The sequence below is a fragment of the Phaethon aethereus genome, assembly GCF_964289735.1.
Source record: "Phaethon aethereus genome assembly, chromosome: 3".
Lineage (NCBI taxonomy): Eukaryota > Metazoa > Chordata > Aves > Phaethontiformes > Phaethontidae > Phaethon > Phaethon aethereus.
The window spans coordinates 111306069-111324775 of NC_138576.1; the positions used below are offsets into that span (position 1 = coordinate 111306069).

The 18707-nt window shown below is 40.2% G+C and overlaps 1 protein-coding gene across 1 annotated transcript in view; it reads left to right on the plus strand.

Annotated features, from left to right (window-relative positions):
* Positions 1–18707, plus strand: part of ALK (ALK receptor tyrosine kinase) — a gene marked incomplete at its 3' end in the record, with an annotated part of 246977 nt that overhangs the window by 5492 nt on the left and 222778 nt on the right. Inside the window, exon 2 of the mRNA XM_081998640.1 lies at positions 6094–6255. Within this exon, the coding sequence (XP_081854766.1) occupies positions 6094–6255 (162 nt within the window). The remainder of the gene's footprint in view (positions 1–6093; positions 6256–18707) is intronic.

The following is an 18707-nucleotide window of genomic DNA, read 5'->3' on the forward strand; positions in this document are numbered from 1 at the left end:
AGATTAATTTAAATGCTTCTGGCATGAGGAGAGCCCTGGGCTCCCCAGGGAGGCAGGCAGCTCACCCCACCCTTGGCACTGAGACCTGAGCCCTCTTCCTGGGGGTGACTCCATCTACTACAGAGCAGTTGAAATTATGCCTCCTGTGGGGCACTGCTCTTCTAAAACTTTTTTCCTGCCTTCACCGTGTCCCACCTGGACTCCTCCCACACTCCTCCCTACCCTGGTTGGCCAAAAGGACATGCCCCCGTCCCCTGGGTGAGGGTTTGGCTGCCTCCCCCCGCCTGGCCCTGGGGTTTGGTCGGGGCTCTGTGCCAGGCCCAACCCCACGGGGTCACAAAATGGCCGCTGGTGGGTGAGGCGGGCTGGCTGTGGTGCGGGGGAGAGAGTGGGGAGCGGCTCATTGCAGCCGAACATCAGCACTGTGAGGGAACAGCGGCGTTCCTGTCAGTAAGCTCAAGGCCAGGGGAGCACACATGAAGACCTGCCAGAGCGGAGGAAAGACACAGAGCGGTAAGCTAACTTGTGCTGGGTAGTTTTAAATTAAAAGGAGGTCCCTAATGAGCACAGACTGCGTCTCCTGGTGTGCTGCCCAGCTGCTCTCCTCACTGCTTCACTTGCAGGTGACTGAGGCATGTTGGGTGGGATGGACTCCAAAGCCATGCTGTACGGAGTGATGCCGTGGGGCTCCTTCAGCGCCTCGCCAGTTCCCCCTCCCCTGTCACGCCGTGCAGCTGCTCTCAGGGTTGTTAGCTCCTGGAGTGGCAGCCCGAAGACCAGGCAGTTACTGTCAGTGCAGGCATTTGCTAGGGGTAGTAAGGCCTGGGGTGCCTGGCAGGGATACACCTGTCATACTATCCCTTAAAATGTGCCATTTTGCCCTTTCTCAGTGATGAGCAATGGAAGGAAGTAGGTGAAAATGTCTCTTCAGGTGTACTTTCTCTGCAGGAACAAGGTGGTTAAACCCTGCAATTGTTTTTCCTCTTTGATTTGCATGACTGATGACACTTTTTCCCTTTCCCCCTGTGGTTTTTTCCATGCCCTTCCCATGGTGGATTCACGCTTTTTAAATTGCTGCTGTACCTCCAGTTGCACAGTGGAATGGTGGCACCAGGGATCCATTTGCAAGGAGTTTCACCCCTTCTTTGTTCCAGTGGGGCAATGCTTGCTTCCAAGGGCCTGGCCTGTATTTGGTGTCCTCCTGGGGATTCAGCAGGCTGGTGAGCTGACAGCCAGAGAGCACAGTGTCTCCTATTTATGCTCCATTTTCAGGGAGAAATACTTTTGGCTGCAGGCTTCCTTGTATCACCCCATGTGTGTACCCCTGTATTGGTTGGTAGAAATTCAGAAGGGCCTGATGAGGCAATTGAAACCCTTAGACTGAATGCCCTGTGCCCTTTTCTACGCAGAGGGAATGGGGAAGGCTTTAGGAATGGGCTCTGTCCATAGAATTAATAACTGGAAAATCAATTTGTCATTTCCCTGTCATAAATTAAAAGCTTATAGGCCTTACAACATGAGTATAATAGAGGTTAGTGGGTATTGATGGAGGTCTCAAAGCTCACTCAGCAGAGCACATCTCTACTATACAATTTAAATTATGTCTCCTCCACAAGGAATATCTGTCAATATTTGTATGAAAAAGACATCCTGCACAAGAATATTTTATCTGTTTCTACACTGCTGCTGCGATTGTTGCCACTGGAGGAGGTGTGTTCTTGAGGGACGTTGTGGTCCCATTTTGATTGGTGTAGGTGACCTCTACATTGTGCATCTATGTCTGTAGATGTAGTACAAATTAGTCATGTTTACGCTGATGAGTTGCCAGTTAGGATGTACATCTCTAAGCTGGTACTGAGAACAGAGAACCTCTGCCCACTCCTTCGTCTATTGTAGTGAGGTGAGAAATCAACCACACCCTTTCAAAGGAGTGACCAGCTGAAAGTAATGGAGGAGTGATTTGTGAAAGTCAGCAGACCAGGAGTGAAAAGGACCTTTTTAAGTCAGATGCATGTAGAACTAGAAAGGAGCAGTCTAAGAGGAAATTAACTGCTGGTAAGATTTTTGTGGTTGAAAGGAGATGTGGCTTAAAACAAATAAACTCAGTCTGTTGTTTGGCAGCTGAAGAAAGGAGAGTGAGTAATAGTTTCTTAAGAAGAACAGACTTTTTATATCTTGCTTTAAAGTAGGTTATTTTTGTTCTAGATAAGGTATGTTTCTGTAATGTGCTTACACAAATGTTCTAAGATGATCCAACGAGTGAATGATCCATAATCTGACCTGCAGCAATATTAAAGGATATTTTCTGCAGATTACTGTGTTTTGGCATATTATTTATACTACTATTTTAAGTCATTTGTTTATTAGAAAACTCTAATCAGTTTAATTGAAACAGATGTAGTTCCCACAGATTTTATTTGTGCACAAATTATTGCTGTTAGGTATGTTGATTAAAAATAACTAAATTGAAGCACTCACAAGACACTAATGTCATCAGACACACACACAGATTCCACTGCCTTTTCAACTGGATGGTAATTTACTTTTCAGTCTATGGTTGGTATCCTATATCTTCTTGCATACCAGACACTGAAATGATTGATATCTACAGCCTTTCTTAAACAGGTGTTTACCTTAATTTGATTATAAGCATCACTTTTGTTTCCTCTTTAAAAGTGTAATGATGATTAAATAGACTTCTAATAAATTAGCTGTTCTGTCTTTCTAGGGTCCAGTGGTTGCAGATGCAAAAGGGGTTTGCGTTTTTTTGCCAATGTGTTTAAAAAGAGGCTTTGCAATTTGCTGGAACCTAAATTCCTATAGGGCCTTTAGGATCTATAATGTCTATAATAATCTATAGCTGTGGCATAAATGCATATACTGCTTATAAATCTTTGTGACATTTCTTTAAAAAAAACACCAAAAATCACAAAACCCCCCACTTTACTGACTAGGCATACTATTCAAGACCTAAAGCTCTGTATCTAGTCAATTTATATTGGTAGTAAATTTTAAAATAATTACTAAAAATTGTGTTAGATATAATTACCTTTCCTGCAGTGTTTGCTCGTTTTCAGAAAAGGGCAAAATGACTTTTATTCAGCTTCCAAAGGCACATGGCTAATTCTTTATGTGCTTAGCTGGGCAAGAAAAAAAATAAACTTCGTGCCACATTTAAACATCTTAAGATGAAAGTAAAAAAAGAAGGAGAAAGACCCTTTTTATGCAGGGGTGTAAAAAATGGCAGGTAACTTGTGGCAGAAATTCAAATATTGTGAAGGTTCTGTATTTGCAAATGTGGTTTATCTGGTCTTGTAGCAGCTACCACACAGAGCTTATCACTGAAAAAAATGTATATATTGTATACAATGCTTTTTTAATAAAGTCTATTGTCAATAGTGAGGGATATCGTGAAAGAAGGAAAGCCTGAGGGTAGGAGGTTAACATTAGGCTTGGAAGACTGGATGCTGTTTGCATAGACTTTGCTGTGCTGCATCAGATAGTATTTCTTTGTCGTCATTTCTTTGTACTGAATAGCAGTGAAATTTGTGTCTGATACGAGATTTATTTAAATAAGAGCCTATGAAGTGTGCAGATATTCTGGTGATGTGGGGGGACTATAAAGTTCTGTAAAAGATGCAAGTATGTTTTCATTAAATTGCAGACGCTCTCAGATGTCTAAGCCAGCTAGCCGCCTCCTCTTTCAGGGAATAACCTGTTGTAAAGGGCGTTCAGCTTGACCGCAACAGGCACGTTAGATCATGTCCACTTCTCTGTAGGGTATTCATTGCGAGGGAAGAAAGTGGTATCACTGCTTGTCTTTTTTACTTTACTTCCCCCCCTTCAGGCAGAGGCTTTAGTTGTCTGCAAGGGTCATAACACTAAATGTGCTGATTGTTATTTGATCACGTACCCCAATTAAGTTGTCCCAGTTGTAGGTCAGAGGCTTGCTGTGTTAAGGACTCCACAACTGATTGAGAGCTCTCGTTTGAGGAGGAGGCTCTGGAAAGTGAGGCTGAACTGGGGAACTGAGCTGGCTATGGAGTCCTTGTAGGCACCGTAATCAGATTGTCAGGGGGCAAGGACTGGAGGAGGAAAACGAGAGCACCTTGTGGATACCCATGAAGGGCTTCTCTGCTTGGGGGCAAGAGAGCACAAAGGCTTCTCTTCCCAGCAGCTGCATGGGAGAGGAGTGGAAGCAAGCAGTGGCTACTAGAAAGCTCATGAAAATATGAGAGACTGATGCGGGAGAGAAGCCCACAAAGAATGAAATAACTGATTTGAAATGATTGCTCTTGCCACATGTTGCCCTTGGCCTAGGCTTCCGCTTCTGCCATCCTGTGGGTTCCATCAAAAAAGTCCTTGCATCAGCTGTGTTTCTCTCCCCTGGCCTTTTTTTTTTTTTTGGCAGTGCCTTAAAGCACATACTACTCAAGGTGTTCCCTGTAACTAAACTATACAGTAATGGTGATATATCTTCTGTAACATGTAGTTGAGTGTTTGGTTGCTCTTTTTTCCATTTGGGCTTTGATACAAAGTTTAATAGACTTTTAACACTTCATAGGGTTAAAAAAATGTTGGACTTGTTTTTGGTTTTTTTTTTTAAGAACATCTAAGGGACTAGAAATAAGTGGGTCTGAGGTTTGGGTATGATATTGCAGTAGTAAACTGTATAGCATGAATATATCCACTGTTCCCTACTGCCTAAATTGAAGCGTGCTTCATGTATCATGAAATTTATATTGATAACATAGAGCCCTGAAGAAGGTAGCAACTTGTGTTTTCAAATTTAAGGAAATATGTATAATCCTTGTTACTGCTGCTTCTGGTATATATGGATTCCTTACATTGTACAGTTTCCATGCTGTTGTGAAGCATTCAAAATGCTGAGTGAATGATAAAACACCTGATTAAGAAAATCAAATATAAACTGGAAAAATAGACTCTGCTCCTTCCAGCTTGCTGTTAAAAAGGCAAATTATCAGGGAAAAGTCTAGTGGGAGGGCAACAGTATTAACCTTCAGATTGGAAAATGTTATATCACCAGGAGAATAGGCTGAACGACATAAATCTGTGCACACTAAGAAGAAATTAGATGTTTAATAGAGAATGTAATTGAAGTTTAAAAAAAAATTAGTTAATTTGACTAATGTCAATTCAGATTATTTGTTCCACTAGCATAGCTACGGCAGGACAGTAGACAGTGTAGAAATCTCCAAAGAGTGGATGGATTTTTTTGCTGGGCTTTTTCAAATGGATCTAGCCTTTTCAGAAACATTGGGTTAGTTCAGAAATAGTTTCTTTCTGTTACTGAATATTGTGTTGAGTGCTGACTGTGGTGATAAAAGCAAATGTATACAGGGCATTCCAGAAAACTTAACAATCTTGACCATTAAAAGTAAAATCCAAGCAGGTTATCACTACATGTTGTGTTAAGCAACTTCAGTTATGGTGTGATAGTAAATTGGCCACTGGGAAGTGAATCAGTCGCACCAGCAGGGTAATTGGTTTCTGAAAAGAAATGTGTGTGTTGGAGGCAGATGCTGGTTGTATTGCCTGGAGGCTAAAGTTTTGCAGCAGCAGATCAAGCTTCTGCTGCCTCAGTGAAGCATTTCAAACCCAGGGGGTCAGAAGGTTGCTTCGCAGGGTATATATATCTTATATGTTCAGGATATATGACTTGCTTTGCAGAGTCCTGTGCTAACTGAGATGGAGCATGACTATGAAACATGTTCATAGTCTTTGTACTATAATGGTCCTGGTTGAATTTAAACCAGCATCCCAGAAGAGATTGGTTTTCTGTCCCATTTTATCAATTGACTAAGCTCTTTCCCTTTCAGTCTAGATGATGCCTTTCCCTGCTTTAGCCTGTGATGCCCTTCTATCTGTCCTGAAGGGGAATTACTGGCTCTTGGGCCTTCCTTTTCATTTGCTGCTACCTCCATAATGAACCTCTCTGTGCAGTCCATTTTGGACACATTATTGCCTGTCTGTTTATGGGCTTCCTCTGTACCTTTCTACCTCATTATGGAAAAAAGGAAGCCCTAACTTACCATTAACCTGTTATGTTCTATGTCTGTTTTCTTTTTCCAGTATTTGACTGCAATTTTGAATCTCCTTGTGAGCTAGAATATTCCCTTTCCGCAAAAGATCAGGAAACCTCCAACGCCTGGCTCAGAGTTAGTGCAGAGGAGATTTCACAGCTAAACATCCCAGATGGGCCAGAGAGAGATCACTCTGAGAATACACCTAAAGGTAAGATGAATACAACTATGTAACACCTTCAATGTAGTGGTCTATTTTAAAAACAAGCCCCCCTCCCCGAGAAAATAAAAAACCCTACCAAAAAAACCCTGAAACTCCACCCAAACAAACATCTTCTCTTAAAATACTAAAGACAGCTATAATCTTTTTGCTGCAGCAGACAATGAATGCAAACAGTGTCACAAACAAAGGGAGTCATTCTGCACATGAAGGCTCTGGTTTTGTCTGAAGGCAATCTAAATCAGGCTGACCCATGCCATGGGTGCTATTTGGAGAGCAGTACTATGGTGCCTATATTTAAGGTCGTTCAGTGGTTGGAAGAGATTAATAGAGTCTGGTTTTACCACTGCTCTAGGTGCTGTTTACTGCTTGCTTATTTGCAGACCATTGTCGGCAATATCCTTGTGTCCAGGGCTTAGGTTTTCTGTTAGGTGAGAAAACAAAAGGGTTTTGCCCTTAATGTAAGAAAAAAGCTCCTGTGTCTTTAGAGGGCTAGGAAGCATGAAAAGAGGGGAGTGCAATGCACTTTTCTCCTTCCTTGTAAGAAAACTTGGTTATTTTTCCTGCTCATGAGTATATCTGGAACAGCAGCATATTTCATTAATATTGTAAGTGCTAAAAAGATTTTTTAGGTGTATTTGTGCTCGTCTAATCCTGGGAAAGCAGAAAAATTCTTAACATCCTTCCTGCTGTTAGTGATACCTGCTTGAAACCTCTCCTTGTGTAAGGGTCGGGTGGCGTTGATGAGAATGGAGTTACAAAACGACAATGGGGGAGTTAGTGCTAGAAGCTTTATCCAGGCAAGGAGAATATAGAACAAAGAAGTATAGGGAAGGACAACAAAGATTATCAGGGATAGGGAACAGTTTCCATACTAGGGAAAACTAAACAGACAAAGATTCTTTATTTTGTCTGTGATGGTAGGACTTAGAGGTCCATAAAAATGCACATTGAAGAGCAACGGGAAGCAGCCTTGAATGTAGTGGGTGCTGGGTGTAGAACAAGCAAGAGGAGATGTTTTTCATGTGGTACCTGAATAAACTGTGGTAATAAGATGCATGAATTAGTGTTATGGAGGCCAGACGTATGTGTAAGTTTAATGAAAGATCAGATGAATTCTTGCAGAATACATTAATCACTGGTTATTTAATTCAGTAGTCTGTTTACAGTCCCTGATTGAAGAAGCCTCTTAGAAGGCTGTAAGTGAAAGGATCCTTTTCTTAGTAGCCAACATTAGAGAGGGCATTTGACTTTGCAGACCTGCAGTCTGACTGTTTTTAACAGTTCTTATGTGCAGGCAAATACTGAGGGAATGTTTCAGTGCCCCTTTCATTCATATTCTTTAATTCTGTTTTCTCATCTGTATCAATAGTATAGTACTTTTCCCCAGATAGCCATTATAAATTAACTTTAAAGGCCCATTGCTTGAGCACTGATTCATCAGCAAACCGAGTCATTTTGGTGGGTTCTGTGTTGTGTGTAAAGCAGATGGACCACATTTGTGATGCATGCAAATATCTTCTAATTTTCACATCAGAGAACGTACATGCGCATACTAGGTTTCTTGCTACAAAGATTTAATTAAGCGAAGTTTGAGGTAGATTAGAATGTCTGCTTTAGTTCTACTTTTTCTTAAATTCTTGTGCAAGCTGCGTCCTGGTGAAATTTAGGAATTAAAAGATGCTTGGTTTGAATTGAGAAGAGTACCTGTCACTTCCCTGGAGTGGGGGAAAAAGTGGGGAAAACCCGTCAGGAAATAAATGTATTGTTCCAAGTGAAGGGTCTGGCTGGGTCACTGCAGTGCTGCATATTGTCGATGTATGTTTCTTTCGGACTCTTTTCGGTAAATGTATGCGTTTATCTGTATTTATAAGTTTTATATGTCAGTACAAGGAAGACTGTTGGCTGTCTCTGTAGCCCAAAACCAAGGGTGGTATCGGTTGATGATTTCCAATTGTCTATTCGGTTAAAATTCCATTTCTAAGTTCAAAGTTTAGAGCTTTTTACTTCATCTGGAATACAGGCAATTTAGGCTGAAGCTTGTGTTCTGCTGTTTTCTCCCATTCTGAGGGGCAAGTAGCCAGTGTCACATTGATTGAATGGATTTAGATTTGTGGGGTGGCAGGGTGGGTTGTTTGCGGTGTTTTCTTAGCTTGTTTAGTGGTGGTTGTTTTGTGTTTTTTTTTTTTTTTTTTTTTAAATTATTAGGCTTGTTGGACATAGTGGTAATTTTTGCTTGAGCCCCTCAGTAGAGCTGTAGGTCATAGATGACTGTAACTATTGTGCGTATAAAGACTCATTTGAAAATCAACACTTGAAGCTAGCATCTCTCTATTTTAAATCACTTTAATTACAGCTGCTTGGCACAGATAGTTGTGTGGTCTGTTTCAATCTGAAATAATTAAGCACAGTAATTCCAACCCCCACTGTTTCCTGCAAATTGTACTTCCAATTATCTCAATCTCATTTCATCTCCTTTGCAGACAGTAATGCACTGAGATAAACAGATAGTGTAACTAGATTTTGGGATGGTTTAGCTCATCCTTGTCACTTGACTATCAAGTCATGTCAAGACATTGATTGAGACAAATGCCTTGGGTATGATTCATTTGCTTCATATATGTTTCTGTAAAAGGTTCAGTAGGAAATCGTTGGTAGATGTCCCAAAGAGAGACATTGGAAGAAGTTCTGTATTTTTTGTCCCTGTCCCCGCAGCATGATACAGCTCAGTCTCTAGGACAAATCAGCGTGGGTTGAGCTACCTAGAGGATGAGCTAGTTTCAGGTGTCTCAACATTTGGTTGCAGTCACCTCTGAGTGCTCTGCTCACTTGACATGTTCAACATGTGGTGTCACACAAATCATTGATCTTCTGAATAGGGGTAGATGGGGAGGTAACAATGTTTGATATTAAATTATTCAGGACAAAAGATTGGAGGTCTGTTTTGCAAGGAATTGAAAAAGGATGCTTAACTGGATAATAGTGTCAGGTGAAATTCAGTGTACATTATTTGAATGGAGGTGGTGGAAGAAACAATTGGAGTTTGACATATATAAGGACAGATTCTGAGCTGGTTGTAATCATTTAAGCTGGTTTTGGGTTAAGAATAGAGCTGTGAAAACATAAACTCAGTAGCAGTCACAAAGTAAATGTGATCTTGGGACTTACTGGGAAGGGAGTGGAAAATAGAAAACAATATGCTATATTATAAATGTGTGGGGGAGCTGTATCTAGAACACAGCATTCTGTTCTGGTTCCCATGCATCAAACTTCATTTAGTACATCTGGGAAAGTTATTGAAAGAATGGAAACAAGGATGATCTAAAGTGGGTAATGGTTGTCTCTTAGGGACACTTAAATTAACTAGGGCTACCTTGCCTGGAAGAGACATCTAAAGAAATACATGGCAGAGTTTTATAAAAATCACAGAATTTTCTAAAGTATTTATAAAAGATTTATGAAGGTTTATAAACCTCCAAGATTTTATTTAAAGCACAGAAAGGATGAGTACAGAAGGAATATTCATTATTTCTTCTAATACGGAATTGGATGGCATCAGATGAAATTAGTAGGTATCAGTTTGGAAATGGAGATCCTTCAGTATGTAACAAACAGTAGAACTGTGGAGCCTTTTTCCACAGGGTATTGTTGGTGCTAACACCTTCTGTAGTGTGCAAATTGACAGGATATACGCAGGGAAGAAAGAGTTATGGCTACTAAATTCTCATGGCTAGCTTTTCTGTCTCAGAAAGTCCTTGTGCAATAGATCCCTGGAGGCCAGGGGTGAGGAAGTACAACTGTTTGCTCTCCCTGTTCATATATTCTTTCCTGTGTATTGACACCTGTATGTTTTGAGAGCCACATGTCTGAAGTTAGTGGATCTTTGGTCTGTGCTGGTAGGATTGGTGTGATGGTGTGTCCCTCCCTCAACTCCCAGCTTAGATTTTTCTTCCCTTTGAAAAAGGAGAGAAATGCACTAAGAGTTTCAGAACAATATGGAGTCAGAGAAAATGTGCTATTTAAACATTTCGTATTGCTATTCTGTAAAGCTTTGTGAATGGTATCGGACAACGCAAAAATATTGGGTATTTGGTAGAAAGAATTGCAGGACCATCTGTCTATAGAAGGGAGACTATGAAGGTACTTTTTTTTTTTTTTTTAATTTTGGTGCTAAAATGCTTTACTGTCCTCTGTTCCCCGCATCTTGTAAGTGGGCCAGTGGGTGATAGAATCACTAGTGTATCTGCCAGCTAGACCCTGCACAGTCCATGAAGATCTGCTGGAGCTGCTAATAATTCCAAGTCAAACTTCTGTAATTTTCTGCAGGAGCAGATGTTTAAGGTTAAAATTCCACTAATGTGCTAAAGATTGACAAGAAAACCTCCACTGTTGGGATCTGAATCAAGCCTGTATGTGCTGTAGTGATTGGACAATCCATTGTGGATTACTAGACTTCTTTTCTTTTAAGTCATGAATAAGCAAAAAGATGCTATAAAAAAATCAAGCATTCTGCATCACTGGCTGCATCTATTTATTTTGACAAGTGTGATTAATTCTTAATTATTTATGATCCTTCATAATATATTATACCAGCAAATGTACTGCAGTGTATCATAATGAAATAGGAGGAATCAGAGATCTTGCAACTGTGGCAGTATTTCCTAAGGAGGCAGGTTAGATAACCCAGTTTGTGGTTAGAATTACAAGAGCTTGTAGGCCAAGGAAGTTGCATTTTGCTGCTGTGTGGATGTATGTGTTTGTCATGCTCAAGTGAAAGAGTCGTTTGCCTCTCTGATAAACTTGAGATAGATCAAACCAGCCATAAATTCTGTGCCTCTCAACTCTTGATTCAAACCCAGGTTTTTCTGTACTATGGGGGCCTCTAGGATACAGCTCTGAGTAGCGGGTGGTTTAACATCCCTCAGAAAGTGTACCTTTCCAGAATTCATCTCTCCTGCTGCCTCTGTTGCAGTGCTTGTGTTTTCCTTCCTCCACAGAGGCACTGGTTCAGCTTCCTGTCAGCAACACTCTGTTGCTGTGTTGCCCATGGAGTTGTGAAGGGCAATAATTGTGGTCCCTGAATTGGGAGCACAGTCATTGCTTCCTTCCAAGTCAAATTTTACAAGGAAAAGGAAGAGAGAAACCACTAGTACAAAGTTAATCTTCTGTATTTAAGGAGCAGCTGGACCCAAAACAAGTACAAACAAACTGGATCCAGATCTGTGCTTGATCAAATGTCAGAGTGATCTGTTTCTAACCATAAATGGAGTTTTAAGCTTGAAAGATTAGAGGCTTGACCACTCCTGACTATGGTGATACAAGCGGGTTGCCTGCTCCTCTTTTCAATCTTGTGATTCTAGATAAAGTAAGTGAATTTCTGCTTCTGTTATCTGAAGATTTCAGGGCCATGAAAATATGCAGCTACTTGATAAAAATTTCGGATGAAGAGATAAGTTGGGGAGATATGACCACCATTTCAAATAAGAATCGAAAAAGTAATAAGCCACCCTGCAAATGTGAACACCACTTGAGACAACTCCTTAATGGAAAATGTAGATTAAACTTTCATGAAGGATGGCAGGGGAAGAGGGAGATGAATGAGGACAGTGTCCTAACCGGTCACTGATTAGTTGAAAATCTTCACGTAAGTTCTAAAACAAGAAGTATCTGCACATTGTGTTAATGTGGTTTTGATTTTTGTAATTATTACCAAAGAAATGGAGCAAGGCTAAGGCACTGAGCATATTAGCAAATGGGAGATAATGAACTGCAGGATCATAAAATGGCTGTTGACATTAATTTATGATTCCTCAGACAAAGAAGAATGAGGCAGATAATAAAAGATAATAAATAATATTTTGTTTCAGATTATCACTTTATTAACAAAACAGTAGAGTATAAATAAATGTGGGCTTGCAAGAAGTAAGTAGTTGAGAAGTTATTTTTCATGTAGGACTCTGGCAGAAAAAAGACTTGTAACACTTAAAATTCCACTAAAAATTGGGGGGAAAAAATCTCTCTGAAAAACATAGCTATTTACCAGGGGAAAGAATGAAGGGTACAGAGAGTAGCTGGGATCATGCCAGACAGACAAAAGTCTTCCCTTTACATTAATCCTTAAGACTGACTTGAGGATATGCCTTGATCTCATTGATCTGTCTTATGTGTCTTTTAAACAAGATATCAGAGTATTTCTTCTTTTCTTTAGTAAATCAATACATTTGAGGTTTTGACAGGGTGGGTCTGAAAAAAACCCAAGACTTGTCTTCTCAGGAGAATTACTATTTTGGAAGAAAAATGTTCTTGAACCTATTGCAAATTTTGACAAAAAACTTGCAGACCTGAATGTTTATTGCACCCCTCTCTTCAATGCTGGAGAGGAACGTGGATCATCCTAGTCTGCAAAGATTCAATCCAGATGGTTGAACAGTCCTTAAAAAGATACTGCTGTGGTATGCTGACACCCTAGCTTTATTTATAAGCATTCAGATAAACTGCAGGTATCCTGTGAAGATTTGTAAACTTTCGCACTTCTGTTTAGTCAAAGTGAGACTCAATTTTCTATTAGTTATTTTCCTCTTTAAGATTTAGCCATTTAGTCAGTGGAAATAATTGTTGTGTGTGAATTGAAGGATCAGCTACATACCACAAGTGAAATAGTAGAAGAATTAAGTGAGATCTGGAAGCAACACATGGACTGAAAATTATTCATCGATTTTACAGCGAATGAGAGATTTATGGATTTGTAGGGATGACTATCAAGTTCTTTGTAAGCAGAGAGGGTTTTAAAATCAAAAATATTTTTTACATGGAAGAGTTCTGGCTGTTCTAGTTGAGATTTAAATTTTGATACTCAACTTGGCAACATATACATATCAAGTGTAACAACACAGCCCCATAGGAATTTATGCAACAATGATACAGAAATTGCAAACTAAACTTGCTTCCAGAATCCATTGGTCTGGGGGGGTGGGGGTGGGAGGTGGGAAAAGCAGCCTTTTTATGATGGTCAGATTCCAGCTCATGCTGTCAGTACAAGAAATGGACCAGATGTTCTTAGCATTTTGCAGCTTGCTTTTCTCGTTAGTACTACACTTGTGCTTTGTTATTGCAAAATTATTTCCCTTTAATGAGCCTGCTCTAAAGAGGCAAATTGTTGTCTGTTTATAGAGTAGGTATGTATTTATATGAACCATGGATAAGCATGTGGGTTTGTTGATTTTAGAAATATTGTTTGTTCATTCCTTAATTCAGTGAAGACTTGTGTGCAACTCAATATGAAGCATTCTGTTCCCCAAGCTGAAAAAGAACAATTAATTTCAGTGTGCTTCAGATGTTAGTATGCTCTAATGGCTTGCTGCATACCTGTGACTAATGTACTTCAACAAGTATAACCAGAAAAGGCATAGACAGTGAAAAATAAATGGGTTGTAAAACGTTCTCTTTCTCACACTTAGAGATGCTTTCTCCTCAGCAAGATAAGGCATATTAAAAGGACAGCTGGAGGAAAGTGTATCCTGCTCTTGGCTGTGTTTGACCTTTTTACAGGAAAAGGAAAAGACTACTGGATTAACACACGTTTGTAATTTTGTTTCCTCTGTGACGCAGGGGCTGTGTTCTTTATCCCTGAATGCTTGTGTACATCCATGCAGATGTTGTGTTTGGGGTTTTTTTGTTCTTAATTTAACTTTGCAATTATAGAAAACTTGTATTTGTGCAAAGAACTATTAATGAATTAATAAATTGCTATTTGGTAGTTTTAATTTCTCTCTAGCCTGCCTGGTACCTCTATTTTCTGTATCTATTTTTTTTTCCATGCCAGTGACAGCTTACACATATGGCTCTGTACATAAAAATATAATGTATGGTAAAGGAATATCAGCAAGACACTGTAAGCATAGTAGCCATTTCGCTGCATATTGCCACTCCTTACCAACCAGAGTCTCATTATATCCATTGCCAATTATTACAATAACCTGTGCTTCTTTAGTACTTTACCTATGAGGGTCTGAGAATGCTCTACTAAATAAGGCACTCCCTACAGTTTTAAAGAGTTGGGAGAAGTTTTTCTCCATGCCATCAAAGAGAAGCTAAAGTACAGTGTGGTTAAATCAGTCGCCCAAGGTCAGTTGTGTCCTTAGCTGTGCCAAACGTGTTCTGTCTCTTGCACCTTAACTAGTACTAACAGTTAGGTGCCTGTTGTTCTGTGGTATTTGTCATGAAGTTGGCTTCATCCACTTACAATAAATAGACATCATCATGTGGGATTTTCTACAGACCTCTTCTGTGAGATTATGTTAAAAGCATCAGTAAATTGACAAGAACTGGAATATTTTCACTACTGTTCTTAACATCAATGACAATGTGTCTGTTGTGTTGCGGTAGCTATCTCACACACCTATGCTTGAATGAATACTTTAAAAGAGAGTCACAGAACTTTGAAAGCTAAGAGGTTTTTTTCCGCCAAGAACAAAGCCCAACTAAATAAACAGAAGTAAAAAATTGTTAATTTGGACCTGTGATAGAAAAAATATCATGATTCAGTCAGGATCTTAGGGCAGGCTAAGCTAAACCCAAGTACAGTTTGACCATTTTGCCTAATCTAGACAGGTGAGTTTGGGTAAGGAAAGAGAAGATTGATTTTTTTTTTTTTTTTAATATTTCTGTTCTTGCTTTTCTGATTAAATTTGAGTTGTTTAGATGCAAATCCGTGAAAGATATGTTGGTACTAATGCTTGTGTAATATCTCATTTTTGGAAAGACACAAGTGAATGTACTACTTTAGAGGTGTTGCAAGAAGTATTCCCTTAGACATGCCTTTGGAGGTTAAATCTTACATGAATTGCTAACGTTAAAGCTGACTGAAGCAGTTTCATTTACCTTTACCTTGAAGAGGAGGGGGAGCTATGAGCTTAGCTGTATAATCATTGCATTTTCTCTTAAAACAGCTTAAATGGAGCATGTTTATTTTATCCAACTCAAAGTAACTGAAGAAGGTTGCAGTGTTAAAGCTAGTGAGAGTTCCGTTTTGTGTCTTTTAAAAAATTTTTCTAAATACCATGCAATGCTTGTCTAGGCAGCCCCAAGCAACTTGCCTAGATTCTAATGAATAATTATCCATTCAATTATGAGTTAGAAGCTATCCCTGAAGTTTCATCTGTTTTCTTTGTTTGCTTGTTTTGAGAGCACAGTGATTAAACAGATGGTATAATGTACGAACGCAAGAATGGCCATATTGGGAGAGCAGGAGATGGAAGCAAACTTACAGCTAGACTTCCCAGAATATTCTTTCACTATCCAGACATGCTTGTGTCAGGGACTGTGCTCTGAAGGAGCAATAGAATATAGCCCTCCATGTCATTTTGTAAGTCTGCAGGGATACGTACTATTTACTTCTTGTAAGGCCTTGGACACAGTCCCCCACAACATCCTTCTCTCTAAATTGGACAGATATGGATTTGATGGGTGGATTGTTGAGTGGATGAGGAATTGCCTGGATGGTTGCATCCAGAGGGTAGTGGTCAACAGCTCAATGTCCAGATGGAGATCAGTGACGAGTGGTGTCCCTCAGGGGTCCATATTGGGACCAGTACTATTTAATATCTTCATCAATGCCATAGACAGTGGGATTGAGTGCACCCTCAGCAAGTTTGCAGGTGACACCAAGCTGAGTGGTGTAGTTGACAGACCTGAGGGATGGGATGCCATCCAGAGGGACCTGCAGAAGCTCAGGGAATGGGCCTGTGTGAACCTCATGAGGTTCAACAAGGCCAAGTGCAGAGTCCTGCACCCAGGTTGGGGCAACCCTCAGTATCAATACATGCTGGGGGATGAAGGGATTGAGAGCAGCCCTGAAGAGAAGGACTTAAGGGTACAGGTGGATGAAAACCTGGACATGAGCAGGCAATGTGCGCTCACACCCCAGAAGGCCAACCATATCCTGGGCTGCATGAAAAGCAGCATGGCCAGCAGGTCGAAGGAGGGGATTCTGCCCCTCTGCTCTGGTGAGACCCCACCTGGAGTCCTGCGTCCAGCTCTGGAGCCTTCAGCGCAGGCAAGACATGGACCTGTTGGAATGGGTCCAGAGAGGGGCCACCGAAATGATCAGAGGGATGGAACACCTCTCCTGTGAGGACAGACTGAGAGTTGGTGTTGTTCAGCCTGGAAAACAGAAGGGTCTGGGGAGCCTTCCTTATTGCAGCCTTTCAGAACTTAAAGGGCGCTTCTACGAAAGGTGGGGGCGGGCTTTTTAGCAGGGCTTGTTGCGATAGGACAAGGGGTAGTGGTTTTAAACCAAAAGAGGGTGGATTTAGACTAGATATAAGGAAGAAATTTTTCATGTTGAGGGTGGTGGAACACTGGCACAGGTTGCCCAGAGAGGTGGTAGATGCCCCATCCCTGGACACAATCAAGGTCAGGTTGGACAGGGCTCTGAGCAGTCTGATCTAGTTGAAGGTGTCCCTGCTCATTGCAGGGGGGTTGGACTAGATGCTCTTTAAAGGTCCCTTCCAACCCAAACTATTCTATGATTCTATATCTTGTTTTTGATTTGGGATCTCCAGTCCCAGACCCCATTCCTGTGTTGAACAACACTGCCTTCTGTGCAGTGAATTATGTTGTGTATCTCTTTCTGCAAAGACATCACTTTGTCTAAGTCCCCTTAAGTCCCTTTAGTCTCAATGGCAAAGTCTTTCTCATCTATCAAATCAAGCAATCTAGAAATGCTTGACCTTTGTCTTTTACCTTCTGTCAATAAATAGAATTTAAAAGAAGATAAATATCAGTGACTGTCTTTTGTTAAAATGAAAAAAGACTATTTTTAAAAAATCATTTTGACTTGATATTAATGGGTTCATATCACTTGCAAACCCAGATGAGAGTCAGCTTTGTTAGCTGAATGCTCCGGTGTCATAACAGAGATGAGAGAAGCAAGCACTACTTAATTCTAAATGGCATTTCCTGAAGAATTCAAGAAATGTTATAGTGAGCTTTTAGCCATTGTTCTGCATTTTTTTCTTCTTCCTGTTCTGTGGTTGTGAGCAGATCTTCCCACTCTTTTGTGAGAGGCTGTCTTTCTAAATTATCTGGTGTAAATGTGAATAAACAAGATGATGAGTAGACTTCTCCAGATTTGAAGAGGTGTTCAAACAGCAGAACCAGAAGGTTTGCTGCTTGCCATTGCCTGTGTTAAAAGAATAAACTTGATGTAGGACATAACTAGAGTAACTCACTTTATATGCCACTTCTAGTGTGGGTCATCTTGCTGCTTTTGTGTGTTTCCAGTGAGGAAGTGGAAAGGTCAGGGAAGGGAAACATTTTGCTGCGTACCACAGATAGTCATCTCTGGAAGTCATTTGGAGTCTTGCAAGGCACATGAACAGCATAATAAAGGTTAGATCACAGCTCCTTTTCACCTGTCACAGTAATTTTGTTTATCAGAGAAAAGCCCAAGCTGCAGAACTCTGGTATTGATTTTGAACAGATGAAGGTTCAAGGGTGTTCTGGTTTCAATTCAGAGCATTGAAGAAATAAAAAGGCTGCGTTAAAACAATATTATGATTCAGGTTTAATTCCACTCTCAGTGTTTTTCCCGAAAGTGTGGAAGTATTTGGGGAGGTGGCAGAAGATGGTTTATGTTTGACTGCCCTAAAAAATTACAGTTTTTCAGGCTGCCAACTCTGGATAGGGCAGGCTCTGCTTGCCTGCCTGAGTTGATCCTGCATGTCAACAAAGTCACTTCATTTACAGGTGAAAGTTTACTGTGACATACAGAGCCTGGAATTTTACATACTGAACTTTCTTAGATTGGGGCAAAACAAAAGATTGTACTGGTAGCCTCAACTGCCTAATTGCACAGTAGAGCAAAACCATTTTAATTCTGTAGTTGTTGGTTTATCTGTCCAGCTGGCTAATGGCAGTATGTTTCATGTTATCATGTCATTGTCAAATCAAGGTTCCTGAAGAATTAACAATTTAGATAATTTAATTAATCTTTGTTTTATCATCAATTAAGGGTTAAAAGCAAGAATCCTAGAATAAGATGCTGTAAAATATTATATCTCTTAATTCAGAAGCTGTGACTTCCACCTAAAGTAATGACCTTTCCAATGACTAACCAAGCCAAAGGAGTATCTGTTAAGCAAGAGTAGATTCTAAAAATGACTACTTGGTGAAGATGCCAAGCCATTTGCAAATTAGTGGCAACAGCTGAGTGAACAGCAGCAATTAACATTTTTAATAACAAGTTTCTTTAAGGGCACTTATTTAAGTGTGCATACTAGTGTAGGATAGGTAACTGGTTATCTTATTTGTCTTATGGAGGAAAAGTGAATAGAGGTGTAGATGGAGGTTTAGCTTTGCTGAAGGAATTGATCACCTAATTAGAGAACAGAAAATCTGGATCCCAGTTACCTGTAAACCTCCTGAAAAAATAGAGGTATTTC